The 21,252-nt window shown below is 45.5% G+C and overlaps 1 protein-coding gene across 1 annotated transcript in view; it reads right to left on the reverse strand.

Moving 5' to 3' along the window:
- Positions 1-21,252, reverse strand: part of LOC147748462 (venom factor-like) — a 273,916-nt gene that overhangs the window by 179,364 nt on the left and 73,300 nt on the right. Inside the window, exon 2 of the mRNA XM_086928296.1 lies at positions 8,820-9,015. Coding sequence (XP_086784422.1) covers positions 8,820-9,015 — 196 coding nt within the window. The remainder of the gene's footprint in view (positions 1-8,819; positions 9,016-21,252) is intronic.

Raw genomic sequence — 21,252 nt, forward strand, 5'->3', positions numbered from 1 at the left:
TGACCCCCATTACCGAGAAAAATACATAGAATGTTTCACATTTAATGTTACAATTTAAAAGGGATGCTATTAATCTTTCTCGACGATCTAATGTAATTTGATCCAAATTACACTAATGCGAATTACAGTCCTCAGAGTACTTCTGAATAGCATGAACGTGGTTCTTTAACAAAAGAGGGCAGAACAAAGCGCACTCGAGGTCCCTACCTCAAAACGTCCCCCTCCTTTCAGGCTCCCTGTCCGATTTCTGAAATGAGGGAACTGGCGGATTTTTTCACAGCATTTGCTTTTCATACATGCTCTTTTACGTTTCTCCAGTCAGAGATGTCAGTCCCCCAGTTTCTCTCTTTAAGGTGAAGGTCAAGAGTCCCATGATGTGTGATGTTATTTCCATGAGGTCGACCCACACATAAATTGTCTTTAGTGCACTGATAATGCTGCCCAAACTACTATACCTGTTCGTTAACACACCCCTCATACTCACTCAGGCCTTCTTCCGTAAACTACGCTCTCTCCTTATCACCCACACCTGGGCTGGGAAACAGCCCCTGATTTCCTGGGAGATGCTGACCCTGCCACTCGAGCCGGGGGGACTAGGAGCGCCAGACATTGCACTCTATGCGCTAAGCGCACTGGCGCAACACTTGCACTTTTGGTCGCATCCTATTCCATTTCAGCCTCATGTTGCTATTGAAAAAGACGTTGCTTCACCTCGCCCATTACCAGCAGCAATTTACTCTGCACACAAAAGGCCGAGAGAAGAAGTTAACACAGTGGAGACGATGCTCTGGGCGTGGGAGGGTCTCCGACGCCGTGCAAAATTGCCATTGCTATATGCCCCATCAATACAGCTTGCACACCACCCCGGTATTCTTGTTATGCAAGACACTAGCGCTATTCAACGTGCATATCAGATAGGGCTAGCCATGTTTAACAACCTCTATCCAGACAATAAATTCCTGGAGAACCCGCACAGTTCTTCGAGCACTCAGACTCCCATCCTGGAATTGTTCCTATCTTATCAATTAAGAGCCCCCTGCAGCCGACTCCACCCCACCTTTCCATCTGTGCCAGGGCCGCTAGACGCATTAGAAAACATTCTAACTCAGCTGTCACCCAAGAAACTCATTACTCGTATATACAACACAACACAGCACACCTCGCCGGTCACGACACCCTCTGCGTTGGAACTCTGGAGTGGAGATCTAATGCCACCCCCCACTGAGAAGCAATGGATGTACTGCTGTGCCCAGCACCTCCGCCTCTCATCCAACTACAAACTCAGGCTCCTTCATTTGAAATACACAGGTTATACCGCACCTCCATACAACTGCACAAAATGGGACTGAGATAGGATGATACATGTTGGAGATGCACTGCAGCACAGGCCTCCTATCTCCACTTAGCATCGACATGCCGGTCCATCATGCAATTCTGGCATACATTGTTTGATATTATCCAAGAAGTGACAGCATTTCAATTTATTTGCACTCCCCTCACAGCCTTACTGGGGCACATGGCGGAGGCACCTCAAGGCACGGGCTGCCTGACCGCCATGATGCTACTTCTGGCCAAGCGGCGCATAGCGATACACTGGGTCAAGGGGCTCCCAAGGTAAACAGGTAGATACAAGACATCTCTTACTGCCAGGAGATGTTGGCAGCATATTGGGAACTTATGCCCATGGCGTCCAGAGACAAAGATATCTGGGCACCGTTCGTCTCATGGGCAGCTGCACATAAGGCGCCGCCGACCCCTACAACTCGCGGGACTGACCTCATGAACCTCAACGATATTACACCATTGCCAACTGAGACCTAGCTTTGCCTCACCAATCCACTCGGCCCATCGCTACACCCCCCCACTCGCACTGCCGCACAAGAGCGCACTGAAGGGAAAGGCAGGGGCTGCATCGGCACCCTGCACGTATGGCAGGGCACCGGCCCCCTCCCCGTGTGTCGTCAACCCATGGAGGGGCGCGCCCGAGCGCGCCTCACCATTGATTGGGTAAAGCCCCCCCAGTTGACCCGGAAGCGGAGTTGAGGTCAGACCAGTTAGAACTGGTCTGACTGGTGAGGGTTTATAAGGCTGTGGAGCACTGGAGGCGTTCTCTTGTTCCCGTGCTCCCCAGGCCTGCCCTTTGCTCCCCCCAGCCTTCTAGGAGGCTGTCATCTTTTTCCCCACCCACCATCCCCTGAAGCAGATAGTCATTCTTGAGTGATAACATAGTTTGTATAATTTTTGTTTTTCTGTTCCAAAGTACCGTGGTTGTGGTATGAATTTTATCCTTAGGACTTTTTCCCGTTTGCAGGTCAGCAATCATTGTATTCATTGATATTCTTGGTCAGGCGGTAAGGTCATGATTGGTGAGCAGTCAATTTAAGGTCCTTAGGAGGCAGCGCCATTCTTGAATGTGGTCGCCCAGGGGAGGGACAAGTGGTCTCTCCTAGAACTCTAGGGGTGGTACATCCAGTTGGATGGATGGGTGCGGGGGAGGGGGGAGTCACGCTTTCCTTCGGCTGGTTGGCCACCCCGCACGTGCACTATGATGTCACTAAATGGCGCAGAGTGCAAGGGCCCCACTTTGTTAATGGAGTTCATGGAGCGTACGGGGGTAACCGGGGGGGAGTACTAGGCATGGGCGAATTTTGCGAATCTCGCGTTCACGAATTTTGCGGATTTGCGAACTCGCAAACCGCAAAATCCGCGAATTCTCGCGAATTTGCGGATTTTTTTTTGTGTGTTCGCACGGGTTTCTGCCAGGTCGCGAGGGTTTTTGTACAATTTCGCAAACGCGAACTTACCTGTCGGGTCGCAAGTTTTGCGAACTTGTCGTTTCTACGTGTCCAGCCTGTTTGGGACACTCTTCTTCATCACTGCCACCCTCTGTCACCACATGCCACCCTCTGGCTCACCCATGCCACCCTCTGTTTCATCACAGCACCCTCTGGTTGTCCAGTGTACATTATTGTGGCAAAGCAAAGCACACCTTCCCTGCCTCAAGTGACCTGAATTAATTTGGGGCTGATTAATGTGTCACAGAATATTTTTTTAGCTGGCACCTGCTTCCTTAGTGCTTCCTGATTAGTGATCTTTTGCACTTGCTAAGTGCTTTCATTGTTGCAAAATTAGTTACAACACCTGCCCTGCCCCAACTGACAATAATGAATTAGGGGCTGATTAATGTGTCACTGGATTTGAACTTCCAGCCTGGCTCCTGCTTGTCTCCCTTAGCTGTAATTCAGGACCTTTGTGGCATATGTGTAACTATTCTGAGGGTCAGAGCAGGGTCACATAATAGTTGCAAGTAGGCAACTGAACTCTGGAGGGGCCCCTCAGTAAGCACTACAGGAAATGGCTACTAATGATGAGCTTGAACTTATGAACCTGGTAAGTAGTTTCAGTTTTGCTAAGATCGTATTTCTGCAATTTAGCGCTTATTCGCGGGGCGCGAAGTTGAACTGGAAAGCCGCGAACTCACGCGAACAGTGCGAGCAAGCCATAAAATCCGCTGCTCGCAGATTTGCGGATTTTGCGGGAAATTCGTGAATCTCGCGGATTGCGAATTTACCGAAAATCCGCAAAATCCGCGGGCGGAACGGATTTTCCGCCCATACTTAGGGAGTACCCTCTCGGTAAACAGGCCCTCTGCGCATGCGCACTCATACATGAGGGCGTGGCTGATTGAAAAGGATCTGACACCGGTTAGAGACCTTGCCGTAGGCCCAAATAGGATATGCAGAAAAATAATAATGTGTGATTATGAGTCAAAATATTAGTTTCAGATAGGAAAATCTTTGTATTAGAAGTATGTTAAGGTTAGCCCTTTGATACCTGTCTACATGAATTGTAATCTAATGTCAACTACGTTTTTTGCATAAATAATTGTGTAAATATTGTTTATTTACATTTTTATTTGCTCTTATGTTTTAATAAATACGGCCGGGGGGTTGTAAGTTCCCCAGCCTTCCAAAGAAAATCCTCTTGTGTCCAATTTTAATAACTGTGGGGAAAACACAAGGCAAGGGAGGGGGATGGTCGGTAGTCCCTGACCATAGCTACACGCCCGTGAAGTGAAGGAGAGAACCCACTTCTTATACCCACACCAGTTCACTTCCCACAGATCCACAACAAGATGAGGCCTTGATGTACTGCTCTAACACTCTACTACTAAAATTGCATATGTATGGTGTACCCGTACTGCTGTCTTTAAATGTTGAAACATTTGCTTGCACAATATTGCTTGGGGTTTCCGTGTTGCCCTGATGTACTTTCTATGCTTCATAAGATGTGTAATGGATAAAAATATATAAATAAAGTTTAAAAAAAATAGATAAATAAATAATAAATTGTCTTTAGTGCATGTGGCATCTGCCCCTTACCCTTAAACCTTATTAGGAGTTCTGAAATTTTATTGGAAGGAAAAACAGTATAGGTGGGCCATGTTTTTATGAGGGCCCCATACTAGTTTGCAGCACGGTAGTGGTCCACATGGGGTTCCACAGCTCGTTTTTTCTGCAAAATTATTTAAATACACTTTTGTTAACAGTTCTAACTTTTTTTCCACTCCCAAAATGCTTTTACAACATTTAACTAACAGTCACAGCTGATTCTCCCCTGAGGCGGAAAGCCGGGGGATTAGGCCGCCAGTTTGTTTTCTAAAACTATGTTTGATCTCTGATTTTTAACTTTGGGCACCAGTACTCCCCTGAGGCGGTAAGCCGGGGGATTAGGATGCTAGCTTGTTTTAAAATATTGTTTATTTGCGACTTGGGCACCATTACTATCTTGGCCATACCGCAGGCGACTCCCAATCTGCTCTCTCCACCTCCTGAATTCCTGGGCACATGCGCGGCCGATTAGGCGCTGACGCGGTCGTTACCATGGGGGTCCGCCATCTTGGGAGGACGCTCAGGCTTGCGGATTAGTTGTCGGCAGCCTACCACCCTCCTCCCGCCCCTTTAAATTTCCATGGTACTTCGCCCGCGCAGCAGGCGGGCGCAGCGGGCGCGCCGGCGGCGAACCAAAGGCAAGCCCGTCTGTGCCCGTCCACGCCAGACCAGCGCCTAGCGCCTGGACCCCTGGTCAACTCTTCTCAGACTTCCAGCCCAGGAGGACTTATAATCGTGAGTCTCTGCTGAGCCTCAACGCTGGGGGGAGGAAGGAGAACTGTATTTGCTTAAGACCAGATAAAGACGTGGTGACAGGATTTTTTGAGTGTCTGGCGTGTTTGTCTGGCCTTCCTGCCGTCATCTGTAGACCAAGTAGGGCGCTCATCAGGACCCACGGTTCTAGAGGGGAAGGGGCGATGAACAAAATAAATTGTCTTCTAATTAATGCTAGATCCCTCGTGAAGCACAGTGTGGAATGCGCTGAACTGATTCAGGATAAAGATGTAAAAATTGCATTTATTACCGAGACCTGGACGGATGCTGCATCTGGGCCGGACTTAGTGAAAGCTACCCCCCCAGGATACCTGAGTTTCGTTCTGGATAGAGTTGGTAAAAGAGGAGGTGGGCTTGCTGTCATTTATCATGCCTCTATTGTGGGATCCTTTCAGTCGGTGGCCTCACAGACGTGTGAGGCATTGGTGTTCAAGCTCTCTCTATCCAGTCATCACTCTTTCCAGGGTTGTCTTTTTTATAGACCACCCGGGACTAGGTCCCAGTTTCTTGAAACCGTGGGCAAATTTTGGAGGAAGCACTGTGCAATAAATCCTTCACAGCACTAGGTGATGTCAATTTCTATTTAGTAGATGATTCAGACCCTGACACGCTAGCTCTGGCTGAAGTGATGCAAGGGGTGGGTCTTAATCAGGTGGTAAAGGGGGCCACACACATAGCAGGGCATACGTTGGATGGTATCTTTACAAACAACCCGGATTTGCAGTTTGTCAACACTGAATCCGTGGTCTGGTCAGACCATTCTGCCGTGCTATTCACTGTCTCTACCTCCCCGCTGGATAGGGCTACGCAAGCTAGGAAGACAGCCAGGACCTATAGAACCTGGAAAGAAGTTGACGGTACGGCACTTGAGGACCTGTTGACATCCTCTATGATTCCGCTGCTGGCAGAGGTTAATAAAGCAGCAGACATGTACACCGATTGGATTGACCGGGCCTGCAGCACACTAGCTCCGCCGAAATTATGTCGCCCCACTCGTATAGCACCATCTGCTCCTTGGTTCACGAACGAGTTGCGAGAACATACTGGAGCGAGTTTGGTGCTCAAAATACCATCAGGAGGACAAAGTCAAGCTTAAATCCAGCCAAAGGATTTACAAAGATATGATAAGGAAGGCTAAAGGCACATGTTATACTGATAGGATCAAGGGAGCCAGAAATTCACCCAGGGAACTCTTTGACACTATTGCTAGTTTGACCACCCCTAAGCCAGTGATCATTCCACCTAGCCAGGAACGTTGTGAGACTCTCGCCAAGTTCTTCGCAAATAAGGTGGAATTGATCTTCACTGTACTAGAGCCTCAAGTGAGACGGTTTCTTCTTGAGGGATCGGACAGAAACCCCCTAGCCAACCCTCAAGAAGCTAAATTTTCTGGGTTTGGCCCTGTGAGCCTGGAAGAGATTAAAAATTTGCTGCACACAACTAAATCAGGGTCGCCCCAAGATCCCTGCCCAGCGTCAGTGGCAAAGTTGGCAGTCACCCCCATAGCGGGCACCCTTGCGGATCTCTTTAACCAGATGTTTGACATCGGGGATTTTCCAACATGCTGGAAACGAGCATCAATTGTCCCGCTGCTCAAGAAACCTACAGTCGATATCTCAGACCCGAATAGCTACCGGCCTATAGCCAGGTTACCGTTGCCAGCTAAGCTTGTCGAGAAGGTTATGAACTTGCAGCTCTGTACATTCCTCAGATCTTCTCAGGGTCTGGACAAAGCCCAACATGGGTTTAGGCAAGGTCATAGTACCGAGACCGCCCAGATTAAATCTACTGAAGAGATCAGGAAGGGGTTGGATGCAGGGGGACGTGCAGCTCTGGTCCTTCTCGCCCTGTCCGCGGCCTTCGATATGGTCCACCTTAGTATTCTGGTGGATCGTTTAGAGGACTGCGGGGTTCAGGGAAGGGCCCTGAACATCTTGAAAGCCTTCCTTGTAAATAGGGTTCAGGTGGTGGCCTTGGGAGATTTTGAGTCTAGACATTTCAAACTGTCAGGGGGGGTCCTGCAGGGGTCCTCCCTTAGCCCCACCCTATTCAATATTTATGTTTCATCTCTCGCCCCGGTGATCCAGGCTTTCGGATTTGAACTAACATCTTACGCAGATGATACTCAGATCGTTGTATCACTGCTCCCGGGGAGAGAAGGAGTAGCTGCCAGGTTTCAGGACTGCATGACTGCAGTTAGCACCTGGATGGCAGGTAACTGCCTCAAATAAAATTCCTCCAAAACCGAGGTTCTACTCTTTGGCTCTGATATCAGCTTTTGGATCCCCAAGTGGTGGCCGGACGACATGGGAACCCCACCCACTCCGGTAGCTAAGGTTAAGAACCTAGGTGTCCTCATTGACAATCAACTATCTTTTAAACCTCAAGTCAATGCACTGATCTCCTCTATTTACTGGACTTTGAAAATCATCAGGAAGATTCTTCAGTTCTTGCCGAACAGTAGCAGAAAAACGGTGGTGACGGCACTTGTGCTCTCCCGCTTAGACTACTGCAACAGTCTTCTCCTCGAGGCCCAACAAGGGTTGCTCAATAAACTTCAAGTGCTGCAAAACGCTGCCGTGCACCTTATTGCGGGCCTGCCTAAGTTTGCACCGGTTGCACAGGAACTTAGGAAATTGCACTGGCTCCCGGTGCGCAAACGGATAATGTTTACATCAATGTGCATTGTTTATAAGGCGGTACATGGATTGGGTCCATCTTTTCTCCAGCAGCACTTCCAACTGTACACGCCAGGCAGACAGCTGAGGTGGGCCAATAAAGGGCTGATTAAGACAACCAGAATCAGGAAGGCACGATGGGGGGGCAGAAGCTTCGTTAGAGGAGCTGCCAATGCTTGGAATTCCCTGCCCCTGGCCTTGAAACAAAGTGCGGACCTTTTGGCCTTTCGAAAAAATATTAAAATTTGGCTTTTTATACATTAGGAAAGGCCTGACACTTAGGGGAGCTATCATTTCAGCGCAAGGACACCGCTCGGGAACAGCGTGCTTTATAAATGGTATAAATAAAAAAATTCATACATTAACATTCCTAACTACGATTTGAAACTTTTTCAGTTTACAACTTCAAACCACTTTAAAATTCGTTAAGTCTATTCTTTTTAGAAAAGTTCAAAATGCAGATAAAAGGTTAAAGTAAATCATTATAAGCATGTAATATCAAATGATGACTACAAACTATTTAAGAATCTGGAGTTGTCATAGTTATTTAGCAACTATGGAATGAAAATAATCCAGCTTTGGAACAGAATATTTGCACCCTTTTATATCAATTGTACTCCTATGTTCACCAATTGAACGTTTCTAAGTTACTCTTAGAAAGATGAGCCCACCTTGTGTTTTTTAACTCCACAGTAGTGGTGGTGTGGAGGTCAAGTGTTGCATTTCCCTGCAGAATCATTACGTCACCGGCCAGGCATGATCTTAATGATTCGAGCATGTGAATCTATGAAAGATACCAATATGGAGAACTCTACTAACAGGAAGTAACTTATTTATTCAAATTTGCATTGCCATTGCTATTTCTCTTCTTTCTGTCCTTCCCATTCTCTTCAAATTCCATTTACGTTTTTGGGTTTGGTTAAAAGAGTTTCATGCATTCAGTGACATGTTTAGTTAGCTAGTATAAAATACTCACTTTTATTACAGTTGTGGCTAAATAGCCATTCTCTGGATTCAGCAAGACTTGGGGGCTGCTGTAAAGTACACGTTTCTTTTGTGGGAAATCATATATCTTGACGTCAGCATCAATGTTGCCATTGACTTCATGGGCTTCAAGGACAACTGTCTCCTCGCTGTCCACCCGGAGGATATTCGGGGTTATGAGATTGTATCTATGACAAGAAACGTTATTTCCTCGTTAGTCGACAATGAGAAAGGAGCATGTGCATGATTGAAGGAATAATCAGAGGTATGAATGACAAAATATACATATTTGCATTTTTTGGGGCACAAAATGGTTTGTAGAAAGGTAAATAATGTGATATAACCTTAATCACTACCACTTTGTAGAATAACATAAGAAGCAGAAGAACTTTAAAGGACACCTATTTTACAATGTTCCTGATCATTCATTGTTTTATCTACTTCCTGCACATGCTTTAATTCAGTAACATTCACTACCCATTGCTTCTTTTTATACCCTACAATGGAGCCTCACTCATTCTCTCATCAATGCGCTCATGCAATGCAGGACTACATGGTTTATTCCTCCAAAGCCCTTCTTCCTTTCCCAGTTGCTTAATGAAGTGAGCCCAAATCTCCAAGAAAGGCACATCCCTGCCTGCACAGTCTATAAGATCTGTTCCCTTCATGGATTTTCCTAGTCCATGGGAGACCCACATAAACAAATCCTCCTACCCATACACCCTCCTGTAGTTACTGAGCTTCCAACTACTAGTCTTAGCTATCCAGATCTGAGAGCTGGCGGGAGAACATGGAGCCAGGAGTAATTTAGATAACTGATAAGAAATGTAAACATTGCACCGCCCCTCCCTCACCCTATTCTTTACTAATGGTCTCCTCAAGAGATCTGCCACAAAGAGGCGTATGTCCTGTCCTTGATCCTCTTTGTTCTCTCACCTCATTTAGTGTGGGGCAAAGATGGAGCTTCTGATGGCAGAGCCGCCAATAACTTTGAAATGGAGAACTCAATCATGGCGGTGAGACGCTGAAGAAAACTGTATTTGTTTTGGTGTTTTTTTTGCCTAACTTTAAATGAGGAGCTAAATAAGAGCATACGAAAAATGCCACTGATCCTCTAGGAACCATCAGCTTAAAGTAAAAGCACCACAAAACACACTGGCATTAACAAATGCTAATGTATGTTGCCTTGATAACAAATACAATCTCAGTCCTGTTGAATAGCTGGCAAACCCAAGTGAACAATTTATTTTTGAATCACATATAAAAACCATAATTCTGAGCGAAACAATAATCAGTAGTCTCTTTTCAAATTTCCAATGTAAATACTTTCTCAACTTTAACCCTGGAAGGACTTTATCTCTGATTTAATTGTTATGTTATGTTATGTTATGTTATGTTATGTTATGTTATGTTATGTTATGTTAAAAATGGACTTATATAGCGCTCAGCTACTCTGAGGAGTGTCCCGGCGCTTCAAAACCCAATGTAGAAATCAAGAGCAGATGAACAGAGATCAAAAACTATTGGATAAACAGCCAGGTCTTCAGTTCCTTCCGAAAGGCCAGCAAATTGACATTCTTTCTCAGAGGGACTGGCAAAGAGTTCCACAGATGAGGTGTCAGGTACCGAAAGGAGCGACCTCCAATCCGGGCACGTCTGATGAGCGGAACAGATGCCAAGGCCAGAGAAGTTGACCTCAGCGCCCTCGAAGGCAGGTAGAACGACAGTCGATTCCTGATATATTTTGCACCTGAGTCATGGAGAGCCTTAAAAGCCAGCGTGAGCGCCTTAAAGGCAATCCATTTCTTAATGGGGAGCCAGTGCAGTTTTTTTAATAGATCCGTGGCACTGGTTCTCCGATGGAGGCCAAAGATTGATCTAGCAGCAGAATTCTGCACTATCTGCATGCGTGCAAGAAGATATTCAGGCAGGCCCAGGTAGAGCACGTTAGCATAATCCAAACGAGATCCCACCAGGGCCTGTACTGTCATTTTTCTATGGTCGAAAGAGAGCATCGATAGGAATTTTCTGAGCATTTTCAAGATGCCGAAACACTTTCCTGCAAGACCGAGGATCTGCGGTTTCAAAGTGAGACCCTCATCTATATGTACTCCCAGATTCTTGGCCTTGGAGGACGCAGCCACCGGAGGAAACATGGCAGGAGGCCACCACGACTGCCACCTGGAATCAGGTATGTGTGATACATCTCTACCTGCTTACTCATGAGCATGAGCAATTTCTGAACTTACTGGGGGAGGAGACAAGGGGTACGAGATTTTCAGGAACAACCTATAATTAGTAAAATTGCAACCATAATTGTAAAACTCAGGCGATCTTATTATATATAGAGGAAGGCTGAGCACTGAAACGCGTCATGCCCTAATCTTTAATACATTGAATTGGAAGCACCGCTGTGTCCCTAGATCTGCTCAGAGGGGAGGAGCTGTTGTTTCATATTCATAGCGTGTATGCCTGTGACACGCAACAAGGGACCCTTCCACAAAGAGGTCATGGTGAACACTGGCAACGAGTGGACTGCTTTTACCGAGGTATTGGAATGCCACGACCCGCCGCCCGACCACGGGAACAGAGAAACTGCCGTCAATTGGCGGTCCATAACTGCATGGAGAGCCGCAGTCACTGCACTGGCGTCTCTGGACTTTGCCCTGTGGAAAAGGTTGGCTGGAAGTTAGGGGACAAAGACAATTTATTTTGCAGAATTTGTGCTCAAGGTTTCCGCCTGTACCTCATATTACCACCCAATACTCATGTGAGAGGTATAGCCATCTGTGACACTTGCTGGGGTTACCGACATGCTGCATGATGGGACAGGTAGTTTTAATATTGAACTGCCCGTTGATCTGAGGGGTAACGAGGGACAGGTGAGCACCTTGCCATTGTAGAGGGAGGAGCATTTGAGAACTGGACAAAGGAAATCTTTTGTGAACTGTGGCATCGGAGGAAAACTTATCGCTGCACGGGTCATGCCCTAATCTTTAATAACTTGAATTCTGTGTCCCTTAATCTTCTCAGAAGGGAGGAGATGTTGTTATATATATAACACCAAATCCTGTCCACCTCGAAGTACTTGCTAATACGTAAAGACAGGAACGGACCCCCACTCAGGTATCAAGTGAGAGTAAAGTGCTTTATTTCTCCTTTCTCCCAACATGACACATTTCTATATATATATATATCCACGCTCCGGCTTGTTCCTGTTGTGAGATGCACTCGAACACCAACATGAGCTGCAAGCTTCAACTTCTTTATTAGGTACAGAAGACACCAGCTCCCTGATCTTTTTTCCAGCCATGTCACCATTACTGCTGACGCGTTTCGAAGTCCATCTTCTTTGTTAAGGATGGTGGTGAGATGGAAGCACAGTCCGGTCACAGCCCCTAAATGAACAGAATTGTTTTCCCCCTAATGGGCTGTTTTTCTGGCCCATCAGCTTTTAATTCTTCAGCAGGACATGTTTGCACTTGAAAGGTGACATGGCTGGCGTCTTCCGTACCTAATAAAGGAGTTGAAGCTTGCAGCTTGTGTTGGTGTTTGAGTGCATCTCAAATCAGGAACAAGCCGGAGCATGGATACAAATATATATATTTGCAAAACACATACAGTTAAAGTTTATATCGCTTTGGAAATCCATACATTGGAACAGTGGCTTCTTGTTACCATTTGACTCTAAGTAAGTAATGAAATTAAGACGAGGTATGAAGAGGGCGTGGTCAAGAAACACCATTAAAAAGAAGCCCAATAACCAAATACCAGCTTGCCCAAAGATTTACTCTAGGCAACAGATACTAAATTTAAGAAATTCTTTGGGAGATGGCTCACAGGATTGCCATCCAAAGGCTTGAATGGAGATGCCTGTAAGTCTTGAGACAAAAGAGGTATCTACCTGGGTGGAATTGCGATCAAAACCTATCCCTTCTGCAGACATAAAACATAAGACTCTATGTTACCAAAGCCTTTTGAGACACTCCGAACACTTATAGGGCCACCTACAGCACAGCTGAGCTCTACCGATTCCAACCATTTTTTATTCCAACCGGTTTACCATTTAACAACAAAATCTTTTGTGTTTCAGACATTGAATGGCTCACAACACAAACTTTCAGAATCATTGAGTTATTTTGTTCTAATGTAAATTCGTTACTTTTTCCAACTGTAAGAGCTGAAACTTAACACTTGGCTATCTCACCCATTCTCATCTTTCTAGTGGTCCAAAAAGAGAAAGTAGGGTGCTTCGATGGGTAGACACCCAAGCGCATTTGAACTTAACCTGTCAAGTGACCAGAACGTACATTGGGGATATCTTAAATCCTGGATTTGACTCTACACTTAGCCAATCCTGCCTTATATGTGAAGATGATCCTGCATCTCAAAGAGGAGTGGCCAGTAGAAAATTGCATGATTTCTGAATTACAAGTTGTGGGTCACTAAAACAGCGCCCTTTGATGTGTGGTATGACATTAGGTAGCAACTCAACTGAAAGCTTAAGTCCAACTCTTGCTGAATTCCAGCAATGTCAAACATGCAGCCTCTGCAGAGCTCACAGGCTTTATAGTTTCCCCAGCAATGCTCCATGTCATCCAACAGACAACTCTTGGACCCCATTTTATGGACCCACTAAGAGGAATTTCAACTAGAGATAAACAGGTCTTTATAAGATCCTCATGCAAGCCAAATCCCCTAAAGCTGCACTAGAAAGTAATACTCCACCAGACCCAAAGCCGTGCTAAGCAGCCGCTGTGAACGTAGCCAAAGAGACCCAAAGGGAAGATAAGGGGATAGTCCCAAAAAAAAGGATTCAATTCTTCTTCCAAAAGCAGACGTTGAACTTTATAGCCCAGGGTTCCAGCTAATGCCAGTCAAGGACTTAGAAAGGAGCCATGATAGTTAAAAGCTGAATGACCCAGGTGTGTAAATGTAAGCTGTAGAATAACGGCCAGGGCCACCGGCATACAGTTAAACGAATTCCAAAATTCAAACCCTGGTAAACTGTCATTGACAGCAAACACCAGGGCATGATTTTGAGACACGAAGTGACTAGGTATTGTGCATCACCTGGTTTGAAAACAATTGCAAGACTTTCCTTCGAGGGATGCAGAGGAGGATTATATTGAGATGGGCTGTGGGAGAAACAACCTTCTGAGGACTCTGTGGAAGCCTTGGTCTGACAATACCTTTTCAAGACGACAACAGTATGCAAGTCAATCATGATCCTCCAATATCGCCTGAGCCTCCGCAACTCTCAGGGGCATATTCCCAAAAACTAGCGATAATTATCGCTATGTTGGTTTAGCGGCGATATTTTTATCGCTGAGCTGCGGCGATTTTTATTGCTTAGGAACCTTGCTATTATCAAAGTTTATCTCCTAAGCGATCAAAATCGGCTGAAATGTATGAATATCGCTGAAAAGTCAGCGATATTCATGCATTACCGAGCTAATGCTTTTAGCCATGTTATCCACCTACCATTGGATAACATGGCTAAGAACTGTTCAGGGGCAGGTGTTAGCTTTTAGAGATATTCGCGCTTAGCGCAAATATCTCCAAAAGTTGGTAATAGGAGATAGCGATGTTAGCGACTGTTTCCAGTCGCTAACATCTTGGCACGCCCACTTTGCATGTCATTAGTGATAAATATCACTGACATGCAAAGCGGGGCCCAAGATGGTCGCTATCTCCTACTAGCTGTCGCTAATTGGTGTTAGCGACAGCTAGGTAATAGGGAGATCATTTTATCTCCGCTTTCTTGGCTTTTAAAGCCAAAAAAGCGGAGATAAACCCACTTGATAATATGCCCCTCTATGCTGCCCAACTAGAAACAAATATCTGCAGCATACATAGGAAGAGGAATATGCCTCAAAGGATTTTTTTTTGTGGCGGAAGGTCTTCCTTCCTGCACAAAAACAATGTTGCCCAAAACACAGACACCCTTTTGTGCAAGGGTACCTGTGTTGGCACTAGGCAGTACACAGTGCTCCAGCACAAGGAGAGAGAAGAAATGCTAAATGTCTTGATAAATATGGAGCCATTCTACTCTCTCACTATCTCTCAATGTCCCCTTGTTGCTCATGCGCTCCGTAATATTCCGCATCCTGACTCCCTCCCCGCCAGCCTCTGTACATTAATATGCCTCCCTCAGGTCTTTGGAGGTTCCAGAGAGATGGGTGCAGGCAGGAAGGTGGTATACCATCAGCTGCCATTCAACTGTCTCCTATAGTTTCCGGCTGTATATGGGTAAGCATAGGGCGGACCGGCTTCAGGATCCGTTTTGGACTGCTCTGATCTCAGAGCCGTAAAAGTCAGAGCGGTGAATAAGGGCACTTGAAAATGGATTATTTCTTCCGATGAAAGGCATTCATAACATCTTGGGGCATATTATCCAGGGGGTTTATCTCCGCTTTTTTGGCTTTAAAAGCCAAGAAAGCGGAGATAAAATTATCTCCCTATTACCTAGCTGTCGCTAACACCAGTTAGCGACAGCTAGTAGGAGATAGCGACCATCTTGGGCCCCGCTTTGCATGTCAGTGATATTTATCACTAATGACATGCAAAGTGGGCGTGCCAAGATGTTAGCGACTGGAAACAGTCGTTAACATCGCTATCTCCTATAACCAACTTTTGGAGATATTCGCGCTAAGCACGAATATCTCCAAAAGCTAGCACCTGCCCCTGAGCAGTTCTTAGCCATGTTATCCAATGGTAGGTGGATAACATGGCTAAGAGCATTAGCTCGGTAATGCATGAATATTGCTGACTTTTCAGCGATATTCATGCATTTCGGCCGATTTTTATCGCTTAGGAGATTAGCCTTGATAATAGCAAGGGGGCATATTATCAAGAGGGTTTATCTCCGCTTTTTTGGCTTTAAAAGCCAAGAAAGCGGAGATAAAATTATCTCCCTATTACCTAGATGTCGCTAACACCAGTTAGCGACAGCTAGTAGGAGATAGCGACCATCTTGGGCCCCGCTTTGCATGTCAGTGATATTTATCACTAATGACATGCAAAGTGGGCGTGCCAAGATGTTAGCGACTGGAAACAGTCGTTAACATCGCTATCTCCTGTAACCAACTTTTGGAGATATTCGCGCTAAGCACGAATATCTCCAAAAGCTAACACCTGCCCCTGAGCAGTTCTTAGCCATGTTATCCAATGGTAGGTGGATAACATGGCTAAGAGCATTAGCTCGGTAATGCATGAATATCGCTGACTTTTCAGCGATATTCATGCATTTCGGCCGATTTTTATCCCTTAGGAGATTAACCTTGATAATAGCAAGGGGGCATATTATCAAGAGGGTTTATCTCCGCTTTTTGGGCTTTAAAAGCCAAGAAAGCGGAGATAAAATTATCTCCCTATTACCTAGCTGTCGCGAACACCAGTTAGAGACAGCTAGTAGGAGATTGCGACATTCTTGGGCCCCACTTTACATGTCAGTGATATTTATCACTAATGACATGCAAAGTGGGCGTGCCAAGATGTTAGCGACTGGAAACAGTCGCTAACATCGCTATCTCCTATTACCAACTTTTGGAGATATTCACGCTAAGCGCGAATATCTCCAAAAGCTAACACCTACCCTGAGCAGTTCTTAGCCATGTTATCCAATGGGAGGTGGATAACATGGCTAAGAGCATTAGCTCGGTAAGTCATGAATATCGCTGACTTTTCAGCGATATTCATGCTTTGCGGCCGATTTTTATTGCATTTGCGATAAACCTTGGTAATACCAAGGTTTATCTGCGATAAAAATCGCCGCAGCTCAGCGGTAAATTTTTGTCTCTAACCTAGCAATAGCGATAATTATCGCTATTGCTTGGTAATATGCCCCAAGGTTCCTAAGCGATAAAAATCGCCGCAGCTCGGCGATAAAAATATCGCCGCTAAACCAACATAGCGATAATTATCGCTAGTTGTTGGTAATATGCCCCCTTGTTTTCTAATGGCTATTCGATATTTGTAATGTTTTACGTGAAAAATTGCTAATTATTTTGATTTCCTTGAATGTATAAAATACTTTTGTCATTTAGTGCCTATATAGAAGTCCCCATTGCCTTTTTCTGTTTATCAGATTTTTGGATCTTTCTGTACCCTGTACTTCCTACTCGTCTTTCTTTTCCGTTCCATCGTATGCTATTATTTTTTAATTGTCCAGATTATTGTACATATGACTGGCGCACACAGGGCCACTTACTGGTGTGTTACATAAACTTGATCCTATTAAGAAAGTGTGAATTTACCTTGGCAGTTGTCAGGAATAATTAACAGAAGAGCCTCCCCAGTGATGGAGTTTACAATCGTTGAAAAATGAATACGTTTGAGCCACTTTTTCTATGCCCCAAGATATTTGTTTAATTATAAATACACAGCCCCACTCATGAGAGGAGAAGAAACCTATAGCCTGGGGTCTCTGAGTGGCCCTATTTGACTTATTAAAACTATGGAGAGTAAATTGTGCCCAGTTCCTCCAACCAGGCCCACTAGAATTGTGTAGCATAATATGTGAGCATTTTTTTAAATACAATTGTAGTAACATTTTCCAGGTTTAAACAGTGCACTTTATCATAGGAATCATGATGGACTTAGGTGTGTACATATCAGATCAGTTCTCTGGGGTAAGCAATATTTAGCACCATAGCAGGCGCTCATCAATTAACAACGCACACCACTTCAAAAGATTATTTATCCTTAGGTTCTCCTCTGAGAAAGCCAAAGGCGCCTTCAAAATAAATTGTAATCGGAATGAATGCACCTTATGTTGCACCTTCTTTGTCATTATCTCTATGCAAATTGGTTTGGTTTATGATGCACACATTCACATTGTATATGTGTGCATGATAATATCACTGTTTTCACTTCGCATCATTGACCACTGAGCCGTTTACACTACTGTATAGCACAATGCTGTTGGATGATATGTAATGTTTGTAATTGGATACAACTGAAAGGCTATGTTCCTTCTGTTTTCCAGCGGATTATATCTAATCATTGAATGTGGCGTTAATTTACGCAGAAAATAACGCAGCATAGTTACAAGATCCTATTGACACAGGACCGTCACTTTTAGTGACGTTCCTGTGGCGATAAACCCTTCGCCTTATTACGAGGCAACGTTAAGCCATTGAACGTAACTACTGCCTTGTAAATAAGGCCCCTTTCATGCTACACTGCACTTCACCGATTCCAATGTGGTTGGGGCAGATCCTACCACATCTGAATTGCCTGTTTGGAATTCTTTCCAACCGACCCATTTTGATCGGGCTGGTCACTGGGGGAATCCGAATTGGATTGCCAAATGAGGGACGGGCTCGTCCGCCATTTGGAAAGCCTGCAATAATCCCTCAGCTGGCTGTTTCCGGCCAAGGAATTACGATGGCAGCTTCCCACTGCCTTTCTGTGCCAGCCTTTCCGACTCAGAAAGGCATTGTGAATCTGTCTTTTGGGGGCCCCAGCAAGACCCCATGGGTGCAAGACCACCAAATGGCGGCCTTGAGGTGCCTGCCACAGGGTGCAGGGATGAACTGCACCTCTGCTCTTTGCAATGAGAGTATGCATTTCATTCGGAATGCAGGCTCCCATTGTAAAGAATAGGTTTCGGTCGGGCTGTTTCTATGTGTGCTGCAGCACACATAGAAACAGCAAAATGCCATAAATGATTGTTTATAAAATGACGATTTACAACTTCTATGTGTGCTGCACAATGCAGCACACATAGAAGTCATAAATTGCCATTCTGGATTGTTTATGTGCAGGAAGGGACACATTCCTGCAAATAAACAATAATTCCCTCAATACAAGCACCCTTGCACTATGGTGCAAGGGTGCCTGTGTTGGCTCCAGGCAGCTGAATTTAGTGCCAGCCCAGGGAGAAACACAGGGGTGCACCGTATTATTGTAAATACGGTGCATCCCTGCGTTTCTAAAGTTATGGAGCACTGCATTATTATTTGTTTTGGATCTAACCTGAACTCTGCCTCTTTCTTATACATAGGCCCCAACGTTTTAAATAGGACGAATGGAATGTTTGTTTTGATAGCCTTCTTCATTCACATATCAGTGCATGAGGAGGAGCCAGAGGGCATCATTGGTAATAGCCAGAAGGTCGTGGGAGGACAAAAATGAAGTAACAGTGCGAAGGGGGGGCCTACAATAGGTTCAAAATGGAAGAAAGCTAATGAGAGGAAGGTCGTGGGAGGACAAAAAAGAAGTAATAGTGTGAAGAGGAGGCCTACAATAGTTTCAAAATGGAAGAAATCTAATGAGAGGAAATATTCTGCACCCTAAGACATTCCCTGCTGTTCCTTCTAACAGATGTGTCATTGGCTGCCTGGAGCAGACACCTGCAACCACTGGTGGGGAGTGAACATAGGCATCATGAATCAATCAATCAGGAGTTTTATAAAGCATGACTACTCACCTTTGAGGTCTCAAGACCCTGAGTGAGGGGTATGGATCTGCGGTTCAGTTGAAGGGCCAGGTCCTGAGGTTGTTCCTGAATTGCGGCAGCAATGGTGATTGCCTGAGTTGCAAAGGCAGGTCTTTGCAGCGAGGTAGGAGAAGGATCTTCCTCCAGCCATGGTTTTTTGGATCTGTGGAATGGTGGCCAGGGCCTGTTGGGTGGTGCGGATATGTCTGGTGGCAGAGAGGCAGGGGAGGCAGTGTTTGAGGAATTCAGGTCCTGCGTTGCGGAGGATTTTGTAGGTGTGTGTGAGGAGTATTTTGAAAGTAATTATTTTGTTGGTAGGTAGCCAGCAAATGTCTCTCAGGTAGCCGGTGATTTGGCTGTGGTGTGGGTTGTTCAGGATGAGTCAGGCAGAGGCATTCTGTATGTTCTAAAGTTTCTTTTGGAGTTTCTGGGTGGTGCCAGCATACATTGCATTGCTGTGGTCAAGTCTTCTGCTGATGAGCGCATGGGGATTGTTTTCCTAGACTCTGTGGGGATCCATTTGAAGATCTTATGAAGCAGGTGGAGGGTGTGGAAGCAGGAGGGTGAAATGCAGTGGCATAGCTAGCAGTCTCTGCGTTTGCTGCCCCACAGCGGCCGCACTGAAGTGCGGGAGGTGCTGGTGGGTTTTACCACCACCATTTTCAGTGAGAAAGCAACTGATGAGGACAAATGTGGGCATGCTGGTGAGAACCTTCCGGTAGCTCCTCTGGTGTAGCGCACATGAGGGGCTTTCTCACTCTTTCACTTACTTCCTGACATATTTTATATTCACCTTTTCGGTATTAAGGGAATATGTTTGTGGATTGTTCTGACTGTATTTCAAATTTAATATTTTGGGCACCTAGGATGGGCAAAGACTGAAATAGTTATCAGTGGCCGAGTGGAGATAGGTATCCCCTCAAACCCTTATAGTTTGGATACATTTAGTATTGCCCCCTTGTAAGCCAGGTCTTTGTTGATACCCTCCCCCCCAGCCAGGTCATTGGCAAAACAACATTGATTTGGTGGTTCATTGAGAGTGAGGAGTCTAGGATGATGCAGAGGTTTTGTGCATGCTCCCTGTGTGTGTGTGTGGGGGGGGGGGGGGGGGGGGTGTTTCTGAGCACTTCAGGTCACCAAGATTTTTTTCCCAGGTGGAGTGAGTAGAGCCCAGGATGAGGACTTCGGTCTTGTCCGAGTTAAGCTTGAGGCATCTGTCCCTCAACCAGGTGGGGACTGCCTTCATTCCTCTGTGGAAGTTGCTCTTGTCAGCTGTGGGTTCATCTGTGAGGGAGAGAATCAGCTGTGTGTCATCAGCATAGGAGACGATGTTGAGTCTGTGGCTTCTGAGGATGGCTGCAGTGGGTAATGTAAATGTTGCAGAGGGTGGGTCTCAGGGAGGATCCATGAGGCACTCTGTAGCTGATATTCAACAGTCCTACAAACATGTTGGATTTGAAAGCAGTCTGGGTGAAGTTTTTGGTATTCCCACTCAGATTATAAGCAAGGAACACAAGGATCGGGACACACAAAATGATCTGGTTATTTTTCGTCAGAAAGCAAGCAGGTGTGAAATGACTTTTGTCCCAAGAAGCTTAGCAATTGTGGTAATGGGCGAATTAACAGCCTGAGTGTTACAGGATTCCTAGATTGCAGAGGAACCAAGCATATGCACTCAGCAGACGAGACAAAATGCCACAAATGGGAGATGAACTCATGGCAACTAGATTTAGTTTTTCATTGATGAAGTCATGCGCAGTGGACCTATTTTCAACTCCAGAAAGTCAGAAGTATCTGCCATGATACTGTAGCACCAGCCTGACGCAGGAAGCCTGGACTGGTTCATGGACTTCTCTGTCCTGACTCCAATTGCTTTCAAACCAAGCCAATTGTGTCTCACCAGGCATGGCAGGCAGATACTGCAATCAGTCCAGAGTCACGGCAGCTGACTATTGCTGGAAAATTCTGAAGGATATGAGGG

This window comes from Lissotriton vulgaris, chromosome 1_1 (genome assembly GCF_964263255.1).
Source record: "Lissotriton vulgaris chromosome 1_1, aLisVul1.2, whole genome shotgun sequence".
NCBI lineage: Eukaryota > Metazoa > Chordata > Amphibia > Caudata > Salamandridae > Lissotriton > Lissotriton vulgaris.